The sequence below is a fragment of the Papio anubis genome, chromosome 10 (assembly GCF_008728515.1).
Source record: "Papio anubis isolate 15944 chromosome 10, Panubis1.0, whole genome shotgun sequence".
Taxonomy (NCBI): Eukaryota; Metazoa; Chordata; class Mammalia; order Primates; family Cercopithecidae; genus Papio; species Papio anubis.
The window spans coordinates 73,540,980-73,557,096 of record NC_044985.1 but is presented as its reverse complement, the minus strand read 5'-3'; the positions used below and the strand labels follow the sequence as shown (position 1 = coordinate 73,557,096).

The window sequence follows — 16,117 nt, the reverse complement described above, 5'->3', positions numbered from 1 at the left end:
ATCCAGCCTGGAGAGCAAAACTCTGTCTCAGGAAAAAAAAAAAAAAAAAAAAGCAAAAAAACTACTAACTCTCCAACTCTTAATTTCCTGGCTATGTGGCCTAAGAGAAACATTGAACATTTGTTTCCTCACTATAAATGGGGATGATAATGCAGTCCAGAATTGCTGTGAAGAATAAGAGAGACATCATATATCTTTTTATCATGCATAATGCTTAATAAATAATATTGTATTTCTTTTTCTTTGTTTTAGGGCAAATTCTTGGAAGTAGTCCTTGTTACAATGTGACAAATTTTCAATTCAAATAATTTTTTTTTTCTAAAGCATATTACCTTTAAGATATCTTTTTGATGTACTGGTCGACTGTTTATGAAGATGAAACTTCTTTCTGGTGTTGAAAGACTAGTGAAAGAGTGGTCTGCATCACACTTTGGAAGAAATCCACTGAGATAAATCTATATAATAATTATAGAATATGCAATGTCAACAATGTAGTTCCATGGGTCTAGCTATACACACTTTGAGAGGTATAAAAAAAATTAAAAAACAGATTTTCATCTTAAGGTCTAAAAAGCCATATACTTCCTGATAACCACGTCTCAAGTATTAACATTAAATAAAATAGTAAAGCATGCTACACTGGTGCTGTCTGCCTTTTTTGCAATTCTATGGAAAAATTGGCATTTATAAAATCTTCAAGAATGGTTATACTTTCAGATATTTAACTGTCATGGGACGTACAGCATTCACTCTCTACTCAACCTTTTTCTGTCTTTTAAAAGTTTCCTCACATTGTGACTTTTCTCTGGCTGTTGGTCCTTTTCTCTTTAACCATCTTTTCCTATAAAGAAGTTGCTGTTTCTATCTTCATTCTTAGTATGCTATATAAAGCCAATCTTACTGGGTTTTCATTTCTGAGTTAAAAAAAAAAAAATCTTTTACTCTGTATTAACTTCCTCAGAGCTAAATACTGATTGTACTGTTGTACTTTAGCTTCATTTTTGTTTAGAAAACTCTTTCTATAAAAATTTTACTGGTTATTTATATGCTATCTTTCTCTACTTTACAAATGTATAAAGAGGAAAGAGAAAAGGATACTAGAAAAGAATACCAGAGAGAAGAGAAAGACATTGAAGGGATAGGAAGCAGAGAATACGCTCCCACTTTTATCTTTAGTTAACGAACACAGCTAAAGACAACATACTATACTGTTAAGGATATAAGACAGAGCCAGATTGACAAGGTTTGAATCCCAGTTCTACCACTAGCTACGTGATTTTTGTTAAATTATTTAAAATATATGCTTAAAATCTCTTATCAGCAAAAACTAGAACTAGATGTGTTATTAATCTGTCAAGGAACACTAATAGTAAAATTTTAGCTTAGGTTGAGAAAAACAAGCAAGTCACTGGCGGTACTATTTTTAGTTAAGCAGGAACCGTGGGGCTCCTTATTAACATAGCCTGTAAGCTGCCACCTATGTCTATGACTATCCCTGTCCTTGGAAATAAGTGTTTAAGGAGATGCATTACCAGTTTTAGAACACTAAGTGCATTATTGTCACAATGCCAAATTGTGCCAATTTGAAAAAATAAATTAATCTGTATAATCCATTATAAAATGATACTACTGAATTAACTGCAAAACTTCACAGCATTTAAAAATGGTTGTATAATTTATCAGGTAACATGAGACCCTTCTTAAAGCACCTGCTGGGCATCAGGGAGAGCCTGTTTAAGCCTCTGAAAGACTTACTGGGTTTGTGACTTTAAAAAAAGTCTGCCCTGAAGGGATAAGAATAAAGAATAAAATGAAGAAGAAATATGTAATATTGCTATTGATTTCCTTTCACACCATCGTGGTTGGCCACTGAATAATTACTATTCTAGATCTTGAGCTTTAAAAATGGTTTAGGATAATCTTAAGAACAAACTATGTTTAAGTTACATGGCAAAGTAAAATAAAACAGTAAAGTCTTATAAAATGCTGTAAAAAGTGAAAATCAGGCCAGTTCATGGAAAAATAACTTGAGACACCAAATCAGTGCAACAAAATTAAAAATTAGGTAAGACTTTACAAAATTCTGTACCCAAGTGTATTACTCAATTTCCTAAAAAGCGAAACAAAAATTGAAGGCAAAATACAACTACCTCTCTTCCTTAATTGCTTCTCAACTATAGGCCACCCCTCTCTTCCCTTCATCTCTAATCCCCTATAAGCAGGCTTCTACTTCAATAACCAACTCCAAGGGACACTACGCAGCCCTTATCTTATTTGACTCCCTGCAGCCCGACACCCTCACAATTCTCTCATCTGGGAAGGGTCTCACTGAATGAATCTGTTTCAACCTTCTTTTGGTCCTTCTGCTTCCTCTCTGATGCCTCCTCTTCATTCTGGTTTGCTGGTTTCTCCCCTTTTCCTTACCTTGTATAAATGATGATGGTACCCAAATTCCATTATCAGGCCCCTTTTTCCTGCTCTCTAGTTACTCTTCCTAATTTCATTCACATCTACTCAACAACTACCCATACACCAGTGATGCCAAGACACAGATGTATGTAACTTCTATTTCTTTCACTCCCCAGTGCTTACCATCTTCAACTGGCTGTCACAAAAATATTCTCAATGTCACCACATTCAAAACTTGGTAAAATATTTCATCCTACTTCTATCCTGCTAGCTCCTCCTGTACTCCTTTACTATGATAAGGGGTTGTGCCAGCTACCCAGTCTGTCAAACCCATTTCCTCTTCTTAACCCCGATTATACTGATGTAACCCTGGCTGGTCTCCTAACACTAATTCTTCTCCTCTTTCAGTAAATCTCCACAACACCATGAAGTTACATTTTTACAGTAGTAATTTAAGTACTTTTGGTCAGGACAGTGAAACAAGTTCATGTGAAACCCCCTTCTCTCCCATTCCAACTGCAAATATATAACAGTGATAAAAAAAAATACAAATTTTCAAAAGGCTACCCACATAAAAGTAGTTAAAGATGTTATGATTGCAAAACATTAAACAGGGAGTGACGGCTAAAGTCAAATGTCCTATGTGGTCTAGGATCAGAAACAAGATGTGTCAGCTGGAAATTCAATTCTGGTACGGAAATAAGGACTGAAAACACCCCATTCAAGACAGGGGACTGAAATCAGTCTTTCCATTTAAAAAAGGGGGCTCATATAGCACCTCTTCTCCAAAAAAAAAAAAAAAACCACACACAAAAGTTTAAAAATACTGTGGCCACTGTCTGGAGCTGCTTGCCAGAGTCACAAGAAAGAACAGAGACAACTCCAAACCAAGAACAAGGCTAAGCCAAACTGGCTAAGAAAAGGGGCCTGTAAAATCTTGGCAGGATGAGGCATGAATTACTAATATGATACCTGCTATTGAATTGGGACTGGCAAGTGAACTATCTGCCAAACTATGGGAAGGAAGTGGAAGTTGGGGAAAGCAACAACAAAGCAACAAAAACAATAAACCGGCATTCAAGATGATTTTGAAATTAAATTTTCAAAGCATATAAAACATCAGAGAATTAGATAATTTTGTCTCAAGAAAGTAGAAATGATAGAGTAATATGAAAAGGACTTTGAAATTATTAGTATATGTAACATTCTTTTAAAAAAAGAAAAGTAGCATCCACTTAAAACAAAGTAAAGAAATTAGAATTGGTAGCTAGAAATCAAGTTTAGAAGAGAAGAATATGAAAACAAATAAATTGTAAATCCTAGAAACAAAATATATAGTTTTGGGAATTAAAATCAGGCAGCGATGAGGAATTTATTCAGAACTTAGCATAAAGTAATGCAGAGATGGAAATGTCAAAGAGAAGACAGATGTCAAAAAGGTAACTTCAGGAGCTCCATCAAGCCCACAAAGTCACGATGGGAAATGCCTCACAAAAGCCACCAGAGCAGCGTCCCTGTTGAGATCACCACCAATAATTAGTTCTTCCCATGTGGGGTCACTGTAGATGGGGGCGGGGGGAAGTACCCTCACATTATGGGAAGAGATATATAAAGATTCTCTACATCCAAGGTTCCCAATGGCCAATGACACTGTCATTCCAGACTAGTCAAGAGGCCTTGGTGGCCAAGTTGCACATCTTAAAGGTATATAATGGGGACAGAAGTGAGGTGAGTGAGGACAATCACTAACTAGCAGTGGAAAACAACTTAAGATTGCTTTTGGCCAGGGATGGAGAAAGGGCTCAAAGAAATTGTGATATAGGACCAGTATCCTTCAACCATACGAGCCCAGAAACAATGGAGTGATGATGGGTAGCTGGTGGCAACATAAATACAATACTTTAGACACACAGTGCAACAAGAGAAGAGGGATTTGGTTAGATGATCACTCTCACCAGAGAGACACTCAAGTTTATCATTCTGGCAGCCTGTGGAACTGGAACACTAACACATGCTTACCTAATTCCTTCAATCCACCATGCAAAAATAACCACACAGAGGTGCAGCAAAAATTAACATTATCTATGAAGGATTACTAGGAGTCTTTATGCAATTCTATCTGTGCTTGCCCACTGAAAATAAAAATTCAATGGGCAAGCACAGATCTGGCAACACATCTCAAAACAGATGGGAGGAAAAGATTTCCAAGTATAGGACTGATTCATGTGATAGTCCCATTCACTCATGAAATCATAGCTGACCAAAGTCAAGATCAGTGCTTTTCACAATTGAATGAGCACCTGGGGACCTTGTTAAAATGCAAATTCTGATTCAGTAGATCTGGGATGAAGCCTAGGATTTTTTATTTTCAGTAAGCTTCCAGGTGATGCCAACACTGCTAGTCTTCAGACTAAATTATAATAGCTAGAATATCCAGGGCATGATGGTAAAGGTATCAAGTCTAGATCTCCTGCCATAAGCTGCCTGGATTACCACTGTAGGCAACAAAGTACCATGAAGCTACAAGGAATCCAGCAGAATTCAGACAGTAACCTTGCCATCCCAAGTCAGCAACCGTAACCAGTTTGAAGTAGCACTGGAGTGTGTCAAAACTAGAAAACAACTCTTTAGGGAGCTCTGAAAAATAGGACCCATGTCACATCATGGCCAACACTGTAGCTGGCCACAAAGGTTGGACTGAATTGTTCCCCGGCAAAGAAAATCCCAAGAATTACCTGAGTACAAGCTTCCATCCAAGATTTTAATAAAATGATAAGCAATAATTAAGAACTCAATACTACAAAGAGAATGGGAAGGGACCTAGCAGCAGAAGAGGTTTCAACAAATTATGAAAAAAAAAAAAAATGGAAGAGAAGAAAAGAAGCCAACTGCTTAGCACAACTCCAGAAACAGAATTAGGACCTTGATTACTCAACACTAACGTGGAACCTGACAGTCAATAAGCCCAGCCACAAACACCATGTTCCCAATTAGATTTCTTATTCCTGGGGAAAGACAGGAGAATTAGAGGACTGGAGGAAAAAGACCTGACAGGTAAAACAAAACTGACCTCCTAATAAACAGAAATTATTAAAGGAACAAATAATTTAAAAACAAAAATAATTATCTTTAGAGAGACCCAAGTTTTGTATCCATAAAACAGTAAGTATGAAAAAGCAATAAAAAATACTCTTGGAAATTAAACATAACTTTTAAAATAAAAAAAAAACATTCAATAGAAGCTTGAAAAAACAGATTTCTCAAAACTCCATGGAAAAAATTAAAGATGGGAAACCTGAGAAAATTAACAGGAGGTCTTAATGACAATAGGGAGTTTCATTAAAAAAAACCAGAAATTATCAAAGTGATAATGGATGGAAGTACATAACCTGGGGCTGAGAAAGAAATGAGCCTTCAGATTCAAAAGATCCACATCAAGTGCTCAGCACAATAAACAAATAATAAAAGACATACAGACACATCCTTGTAAGGATGAAGGACAGATCCTAACAACTTTCAAATAGAAGAAAACGTACCATCTAGAAAAAAATAAATGGGCACTTTGGGGGGCCAAGGCGGGCGGATTCTGAGGTCAGGAGTTCAAGACCAGCCTGATCACCACGGTGAAACCCCATCTCTACTAAAAATACAAAAATTAGTTGGGTGTGGTGGTGCTCACCTGCAATCCTAGCTACTCAGGAGACTGAGGCAGGACAATCACTTGAACCTGGGAGGCGGGGGTTGCAGTGAGCCGAGACTGCGCCACTGCACTACAGCCTGGGTGACAGAGCAAGAGTCTGTCTCGAGAAATACAAAACAAAAAAAAAAGAAGTGGAATGCATTGTTTCCCGTTAGCAAAAATGGATAGTAAAAAAATACTCAAGATTTCAAAAATTAATTTCAATCGACAAGTCTATGTCTGCCAGACTATCAACAAGAGAAAGTGCAAGATGAAATCATTCTCAGGCATGAAAATTTTTAGTTATTTTTAAAATGTGTTTGTTTTGAGACAGGATCTCTTTCTGGCCGAGGCTGGAGTGCAGTGGCAAGATCTTGGCTCACTGGAACCTCTGCCTCCCAGGTTCAAGCGATTCTCCTGCCTCAGCCTCCCAAGTAGCTGGGATTACATGCGCCTGCCACCATACCTGGCTAATTTTTGTATTTTTAGTAGAGATGGGGTTTTGCCATGTTTTGGCCAGGGTGGTCTCAAACTCCTGACTTCAGGTGATCCACCCGCCTTGGCTTCCCAAACTGCTGGGATTACAGGTGTGAGTCATCACACCTGGCCAATTTTTGTATTTTCTTTTTTTAGAGACAGGATCTTACTATGTTGCCCAGGCTGGCCTAGAGCTTCTGGCCTCAACTGCCTTAGCCTCCCAAAGTATTGGGAGAGGTGTGACCCACCACACCCAGCCACAGACATGAAAAATTACCTCTCGTGTCCCCTCTTTCTGTGGAAGTTACTTAAAGATATGCCTCAGAAAAATGAGTATGGGGCCAGACCCAGTGGCTCACACCTGTAATCCTAGCACTTTGGGAGGCTGGGGTGGGTGGATCACTTGAGGTCAGGAGTTTGAGACCAGCCTGGCCAACATGGTAAGACCCCACCTCTATTACAAATACAAAACTTAGCCGGGTATTGTGGCTGTAGTCCCAGCTACTCAGGAGGCTGAGGCAGGAGAATCCTTTGAACCTCGGAGGCGGAAGTTGCAGTATGCAAAGATTGCACCACTGCACTTCAGCCTGGGTGACAAAGAGAGACTTCATCTCAAAAAGAAAAAAAAAAAAAAAAGAAAAATGAGTATGAGTGCCAAGAAAGAGGAAGGCATGACATACCAATAATGGAACCAACCATCATTCCTATTAAAAGAAATCTGAAGATGAGAGTTGTGCAGAAGGCCTAAGATATGATCCAAGTAAGAAATAAGTGCGGTCTAAGAACAATGACTTCAAAAACATGTAATGAAATGGATTACCAACTACAGCTAGGATGACTAAAAGAGTTGGATTTTATTGCTAACATGATGAAGAAAACTTTTTCATTAAAAAAAACTTTTGAAAATCCCAGAAAAAGCAAAAAACTATGTAAGATAGTCTATTTATAAAGCAAAGAAAAACATGATAAATTTTGAGCAACTTATGGGAGTACAAGAACAGAGATTCCATTTAATCAGGGCTCTAGGAATATTATCATTTATACGGCATAAGAGATATAACCCTGGATCTTTTTTTTTTTTTTTTTTTTTGAGGCGGAGTCTCACTCTGTCGCCCAGGCTTGAGTGCTGTGGCGCCAGCTCAGCGCACTGCAAGCTCCGCCTCCCGGGTTCACGCCATTCTCCTGCCTCAGCCTCCTGAGTAGCTGGGACTACAGGCGCCTGCCACCACACCCGGCTAATTTTTTTGTATTCTTAGTAGAGACAGGGTTTCACCATGTTAGCCAGGATGGTCTCGATCTCCTGACCTCGTGATCCGCCCGCCGAGGTAAAATGCAGTCCTACTACAATACTGGGCTTTTAACGAAGATTGTTTTATAGTCTATACAAGTTTTCAACTTTTAGAATCAATCTTCAGACAAAAGATAGAACACTTAAAAAATGGCTACATAAGAAAATACGAGACTGGGAGTGGTGGCTCACGCATATAATCCCAGCACTTTGGGTGGTCGTTGTAGGCAGATCACCTGAGGTCAGGGAATCAAGACCAGCCTGGGCAACATAGTGAAACGCTGTCTCCACTAAAAATACAAAAATTAGCTGGGTGTGGTGGCATACCCCTGTAATTCTAACTACTAGGGAGGCTAAGGCATGAGAATCACTTGAACCCAGGAGATGGAGGCTGCAGTGGGCTGAGATCCCACCACTACACTCCAGCCTGGGTGACAGAATGAGAGTCTGTCTCAAAAAAAAAAAAGAAAAAGAAAAAAATTACACATATATGTAAATACATATTATATATAATTAAACTTGATAATATAAAACTATTGCTGATACGATTCAAAGAGGAAGGAGTAAGAAGATAAGTTTGAGTTAAGAACGTCATCCAGTATTAGGGAGTAAAAAAGTACTGTCTAAACTGATAGATCAAGAAAAAGTTTAAGCAGATATGTGGAATGGGAAAGGGGGAGAAAAACGGTTCTTTTTTTGAGATGGAATCTCACTCTGTCACCCAGGCTGGAGTGCAATGGCACAATCTCGGCTCACTGCAACCTCTGCCTCCTGGGTTCAAGTGATTATCCTGCCTTAGCCTCCCGAGTAGCTGGGATTACAGGCATGTGCCACCACACGGGGCTAATTTTTGTATTTTTATTAGAGACAGGGTCTCACCATGTTGGCCAGGCTGGTCTTGAAGTCCTGACCTCAGGTGATCCGACCCCCTGGACTTCCAAAGTGCTGGAATTACAGGCGTGAGTCACTATGCCTAGTCAACTATTTTTCTTTTATAGTAGAAAGTAAACAGAAAAGATTCTAAATTGAACATAATTTTTTTGAAAATCATTGTAAGCAACAAACAGAAGATAAAAAGGGAAGCAGGGCTGGGGAAAGAGGTTTAACATAAGCTCTGTATTGTCTCTTTTACCTCACACACATATTTGATTAAAATGTTAAAAGACTAACCTCTTTCTACTGTAACTGCTCCAAAGGGAAATATGTGAACAGCTTCGTAAGTCAATCAGAATTATCAGAGAACATTTTTGCAGTATACCTGAGATTCTTCACAGTGGTACTGAAAGGATTCCATATTGTTCATAACAGCAGTCCCCAGAACTGACATGAGAGCCATCTTGTGATCTGATACTCTGGTTTTCTGCCAAATAACTGCCTAGGGACAAAAATGATACAGATAACTTTTAATACAATTTAGATTTACTGAACTCAAGAAGTCAGTATTTTATTCCTATATTTGGCATTCATCCTCAGCTTAAAATTTCAGTATCACTTAGAAGAGATTCATGAGCTGTGAGGTCTGACAAAAGAAACTCTGGTTCTGAATTTTAGAAGCTGTATATGTTGCAGTGTACAATCTATTTAACTTCCCTTTACCTTGGTTTTGTCCTCTTTACAAGATTTCTCAGAGTTGTTGGAAGATAAAAAATCTATATGTAGACAAGCACATATGCCTGTGCCTGGCATAAAATGGTTTCATTAAATAATGATTCTCTCTCCACCTCTAATCCTCACATTCAAAATATAGACTTTCGTGTATATTTTAAAACAAATTGCTGCTTCAAATAAGGTATTACTATTTTACTGAGGATGATCGGCTATGTTACAGGATTTGTATAAACAGTCAACAGGTATAAAAATTTTGGAAAAACCATTCTTAATTAAATCACAATTTAAAATTACCTTTGTACCTTTTAAATAGAGAATTCGCAAAATGTTAACTGAATCTCATAAACATAAAAGCTGAATCATGAGGTTGGATTTTTTCACTGCGAGTATGTTGGAGATGAGAGAGAAACAATAGGTTGGTTGCAGTGACTCACACCTGTAATCCCAGCACTTTGGGAGGCTGAGGTGGGCGGATCACTTGAGGTCAGGAGTTCGAGACCAGCCTGGCCAATATGGTGAAACCCTGTCTCCACTAAAAATACAAAAAAGCATCTGGACGTGGTGGCATGCCCCTATAATCCCAGCTATGTGGGAGGCTGAGGCAGGACAATCATTTGAACTGGGGAGGCAGAGGTTGCAGAGAGGCGAGATCACACCACTGCACTCCAGCCTGGGTGACAGAGCGCAACTCTGTCTTAAAAAATAAAATAAGAATATATATATACACACACACACACATATATACATAATACTTCATATCTGAAAAATATGAGCCCTTTTAAATTATCAGGCCCAGAGAGGCATTAAAATGAGAGTAATTTCCCCCTTGAGCTAAGTATTTATTGAAAACTGCTCGCTATTGCCACAAGTAGCCACTGACCTAACAATGCCACACACCAGACACCATAACCCATACCCTATAGCTCAACGATGTACAGCTACTAATAAAAATTCCTAACAAACAACTCTATCAACTCACTCCTTGTTTCCCTTTTTGCTTTTAAAAACCTGCTTATAACAAAAGCCTAATGGAGCACACCCCAAGATAATTTGGAAGTGTGTCTGAGGCAGCTGTCTTCAATGCTGGTCCAAATAAACTCTCTATATTAATTCTGCTTCTGCTTCTTCCTTTTAGGTCAACATGGGGTAGATTTTAAGAGAATCACAGTCCAGAGAGACTAGACCAAGGTTTGGCTTTGAAGTACATAATCGGATTTGACATACTGCAATTTCTTCAGTTAAACAAGGTCCAATTACAGTCAAATCCCATCACCAGTACAGGTAGAATTCAACAAATTCACTTAGCAATTCCTAAGTCTGGAGGAAACTGTGCAAAGGGCTTGGGAGAAAACATCAATATCAACATTAAAGGGGCAGGCAGAGGAAGAAGAGGAACCTAAAACGAGTGGTCACAGAGGCAGAAAGAGCAGCAGCAAAGTGTGGTACACAGAATAAGAATGTTTTTGAAGAAAGTAGTCATCATATGTTTCCAATGTTGAGTGAGTATGGTAGGAACAGACATGGTTGGCTAAATGGCAATCAAGAGTGTGAGAGCAGTTCTAGAGAAGTAAATGGAACCAATTTGGATAGTGACTATGGGAAGGATATGAAAAAAAAGAACTTTTCTGAAACAAGTGTTTCAGAAAGTCTGGCTGGGAAATGCAAGCAGACAGGGAAATAACTGGAGGCAGGAATAGGACACATTTGACCAGGAAACTGAAGGGGAAGAATGGGTACACTAGCAAGTAGGTTTGGAGACTCAGTGGCTAGAGGCTGAGAAAGTTCCCCTTTGTTCTAAAATGCAGAAAGGAGGTCTTTTGTTGAAAGCAAAATGACAGTGATTTAAATATTTGAAGATTATGGAGGAGGTATAAAATAGCAGAATTGTATTACTCAGTTTCATTAGCTTGGTTCACTGAAAAAAGGTTTCAGAGGCAGGTAGATCACTTGAGGTCAGGAGTTCAAGACCAGCTGGCCAGCATGGTGAAACCCCATCTCTACTAAAAATAAAAAAATTAGCCAGACGTGGTGGCGGGCACCCATAATCCCAGCTCCTCAGGAGGCTAAGGCAGGAGAATCACTTGAACCGAGGAGGCGGAAGTTGCAGTGAGCTGAGATCGTACTACTGCACTCCAACGTGGGCAACAGAGAAAGAGAGACTCTGTCTCAAAAAAAAAAAAAAAAAGTGATCGTATTCCTCCAACTCAGAGACTCTCAACTTTTACGAATGACATGCAGAACTGAAAGTTCACATTCAAAAAATATTCCGATAGGTGACCTGAGGACTATGTGTAATTAATTCCTAGTATACTAGCTATCATGCTACAGCTTTCTCTTCCTCTTGCAAAAGTTCAGTGGAATGCAAGTCAGTGAAAGTGACATTGACGGGATTATTCCCTTACGTTATTTTTTTGTTTGTTTGTTTTTTAAAATAAACCATTTGCAAACTTTGGTACTTTACTAGTATTAATACTCCGCGGCTGAGAATTATCGGGCTGTGTTAACAGAACCACCACTCTGGTAGGAGGAAAACAGAAAATAGGGACAGACTAAAGGATACAAAATGGGCTTGATGACTAACTCTATGTGGAGAGGGAATAAAAAGAGAAGAATCATGAATGCCTCCCAGATTTCCGACCTGGGAAACTGGAATGGTGATAGTAACACTCAACAAGATAAGAAACTCACAAGAGCAGGACTGGTGGCAGGAGATGATGAGTTCAGCTTGTTCAGTGTTGATTGTTGAGTCTCTGGTACCAAGAACAGTACCAGACACCTAGCAAAGCCCACTAAATACTTACTTGTTAAAGGAATGAGCAAATAAACACATTTTTTTTCCTAGGAAAAAGTAACCCCAGTAGAGTTGAAAACTAGCTCTTTGTTTTTAAAGATAAGGCTGCTAGTTGTCACATCACCATACCTGTTAAAATTACACTTTTTGTCTACTACTTGACTTAAGGAAATCCAAACCAATCTTTCCTTTTCTTTCTTTTTAACATAACAGTTTAAGGTATAATTCATACACTCTACAATTCACCCACTTTAAATTTACAATTCAATGGTTTTTGGATTATTTACAGAGCTGTGCAACCAACAGCATGATTTAATCTTTGAACAATTTTATCAGTCCAAAAAGAAATCCTATATCCATCATCAGTGACTCCTATCCCTTTGCAATCACTAATCTAGCTTCTCTCTCTATAAAATTTGCCCACTTAGGATATTTCATATAAATGGAATCATACAATATATGGGCTTTGACTGGCTTCTTTCACTTAGCATAACCTTTTCAAGTTTATTTATATCAGTACTTCACTCCTTTTAAATGGCTGAATAATATTCCATTGTAAATAATACATTTGAATTATCCTTTCATGAGTTGATGGGCGTTTGAGTTGTTTCTACTTTTTGGCTTTTATAACTGATGCTGCCATAAACATGCATGTTCATGTTTTTGTGTTGGCATATGTTTTCATTTCTCTTGGGTATAGACCTATGAGTGGAACTGCTGGGTCACATGGTAGCTCCATGTTTTTTGAAGAACTGCCAGACTGTAATCCTTGCGTGCACACGCACTCTAGAAAGGCAAACTATTGGCTTCTGCTATTATGGCTCTAGTTTTAAGCCAGCCAACAGCTAATAATTTAAGGAACAATGTTCAAAATAAAAGGAAGTAGATAAGGTTCTGAATAATCTGCAATTATAGGAAATGAAATGTCCCCTGCTTCATACTTTCCACATCAGAAGTTTCTTATGACAAAGAATAGCTGAACCATAAAAACTTATTCACAAGGCCAGGGTGGGAGGATAACTTGAGGTCCGGAGTTCAACACCAGCCTGGGCAACATAGTGTGACCCTGTTTCTATAAAAATTTAAAAATTAGCTGGGCATGGTGGCACACACCTGTAGTCCCAGCTACTCAGGAGGCTGAGGTGGGAGTGGCTCACCCTGCACTCCAGCTTGGGTGACGGAGTGAGACCCCCCCCCAAAAATGAAAAACAAAAAAACCTTATTCACAAAAAGTGTACCTCTTTAAAGGAATGCTAACTCTCTGATATTGACACTTTTAAAATAAAGCATTCAAGGAAATATTTCAAAAAAACAATGTTTTAAAATTCCTGCACTGAATATAGCTAAAAAGCCTGCGGTATTACTAACATAAACATCATCTTGTTTATTTTAGTTTATATTAGAGTGATGCCTTAGATACAGATATAAATCTTAGCTGCTGATTAATGCAAGGATGCTATTTCACTGCCTGACCTGCTGAATAGTTAGTATACAGAACCGCAGAAAGATCACTTCAGAAATGAGTCCTAGAAAAAGCTGTGAAACATGAGAACTATGCAATGTGATTTTACTTTAAAGTAAACACGCTAGGAGTCTGGGAGCATTATTTCACACTAGGCAATTATTGCATCAGATCAAGGGGGCTAATTTAAGAGCATTTTCTAAACTAGTTACACTTGGGCTGGTAATAAATGATAGTGGTCTGCCAACAAATAAAATCTTCTCATTGGGCAACTAAGATTCATTTTCAAAACAGGATCCACCATTAAAAAATGAAACTATAAAATGTGATGAATAAAAACTACTGGGAATCCAGAATACAGTTTTCAGTTTGCTTTCTCTACCGTATCATCAATTCTATGTTATTTTCAAAAACAGAGATTTTCTTTTCACTTCCCGAAGGTTTTTGTAAATCTTGCCCTTAGGCCGAAAGCTTAACATGTGCTAAAAATACACACAAACCTCCATATGTTTTCTATCTAGGTCACACAAAGTTGGAGCACCTGGATGTGCCAACTAAGAATCTGACTCTAGTCAGTATGATGACAGTGCAGAAACACCTCAATCAAAAATATATTATTACAAGCACACCATCTTAGGTTTGAAGTTAGACAAATATATCTTGCCCCTAATTCCTACCTCATTGACATACGCTACTTGAAGAAAATGAAGTTAGATGAGAATATTCAATATTTAATTAGTAAACCTCAATTGTTTGTAAAGGCAATTTGTGATAAAGAGAAATGTAGGCTGCACACAGATGATGCATAATTAAGTGAATAGTACAATGCTAAAACTGCTTGAGCAAAGTCAACTCCTTCTAAATAAAGAGGATACATTATTGGCCTAGACTGCAACCAAAATTCTTGCAAATTGTAGGCATAGATGTACTAAACTCCCAGCACCAATGAATTTTGTTGTTGTTTTATTTGGTTTGCTTTTTTTTTTTTCCGAGACAGGGTCTTATTCTGTCACCCAGGCTAGAGTACAGCGGTGTGATCATAGTTGACAGCAGCCTCAGCCTCCTGGACTCAAGGATTCTCCTGCCTCAGCCTCCCGAGTAGCTGGGACTACAGGTGCACACCACCACGCCCAGCTAATTTTTTTGTATGTTTTGAAGAGACAGGGTTTCACCATGTTGCTTAGGCTTGTCTTGAACTCCTGGGCTCAAGCAATCCTCCCACCTTGGGCTCCCAAAGTGCTGAGATTACAGGTGTGAGCCACCATACCCAGCCAAATTTCTTAAGTACCATAAGTTTACTTCTAAGATCTTACAAGTTACTATAACTAGATCTATATCTATCACTATTTACTCCTGTGTATGTACTTGCACTGACTCTGACTCCAAAAAGGACAGAGGCACAAACACAATATTAAAAAGGTTATCTTTTTCCCACATTGGCAACACAGGAACAATATGAGCTATAGCATCTTACCACTAAGACACTGCTAAATGTTTTGAATTCAGTATAAAATTATAGATTATTCCATCACAATATCAATACCATTGTTAAAAGAACAAACCACATTTTACTGACATAATAAACATTGATATGAATTGATTGTTGCTAAATAGCCTCAAACTTTCAAAAATGATTCTGTCTTGGTAAAATTTATGCAGTACAATTGAGTTATAAAATCTCTTACTTTTACTCTTATTTTATATTCTTTTTTGAAAGAGAACATGCATAATTATTTTTCCTGAAGGTTGCAAAGAAATTAACAGACATTTTATCTACAGAAGGGGCAGTTTATAGGAGCTAGGCAGATGAAAGATGAAGATAAGAATAATTTTTTCATTCTACCTTTTCATACATTTTTGGGTTTTCAACCATGTAAAGGTAGGATCTTTTAAAAAATTAAATAATAAGCTGGGCATGTTGGCTCAGGCCTGTAATCCCAGCACTTTAGGAGGCTGAGGCAGGAGTTCAAGACCAGCCTGGGCAACACAGTGAGACCATGTGTCTACAAAAAATAAAAAAATTAGCCAGGTACGGTGGCATGCACCTGTGTTCCTTGCTACTCAGAAGGCTGAGGTAAGAGGATCACTTAAGCCCAGGAATTCCAGGCTGAAGTGAGCTATGATCATGCCTCTGCACTTAAGCCTGGGCAACAGAGCAAGACCCTGTCTCTAAAAATAAAATGGAGTAAAACATTAAATAAAAATGTAAAGGCATAAAGTTAATCTTTGCATAACTTTCAAAAGGGATATTCTTGAGACTCATTTCTTTGCAGTCTTTAAAAACAAGAAAGATTATTTCCAACTGGTAATCAAATCTTATTTACATCAGAAATATTTTTCTTGCCTAGATCCTCTTCTCCATTCCTTGTGTAACTTCCCAGACAATGGAATCAGTTTCCACAT

At 38.2% G+C, this 16,117-nt stretch overlaps 1 protein-coding gene across 15 annotated transcripts in view; it reads right to left on the bottom strand.

Moving 5' to 3' along the window:
* PMS1 (PMS1 homolog 1, mismatch repair system component) overlaps positions 1 to 16,117 on the bottom strand; it is a 91,116-nt gene that overhangs the window by 25,211 nt on the left and 49,788 nt on the right. For 12 of the 15 annotated variants that reach the window (XR_635605.4, XR_002516197.2, XM_003907726.4 and 9 more), the window contains 2 exons: positions 9,112 to 9,228; positions 333 to 455 (listed from right to left, as the gene is read on the bottom strand). Coding sequence is in view for 13 of the 15 variants with exons in the window: in XM_003907726.4 (XP_003907775.3) it covers positions 333 to 455; positions 9,112 to 9,228 (240 nt within the window). In the remaining 2 variants the exon portion in view is untranslated. The remainder of the gene's footprint in view (positions 1 to 332; positions 456 to 9,111; positions 9,229 to 16,117) is intronic. The other 3 variants (XM_021923804.2, XM_003907727.4, XM_021923805.2) reach the window with 2 other exon arrangements.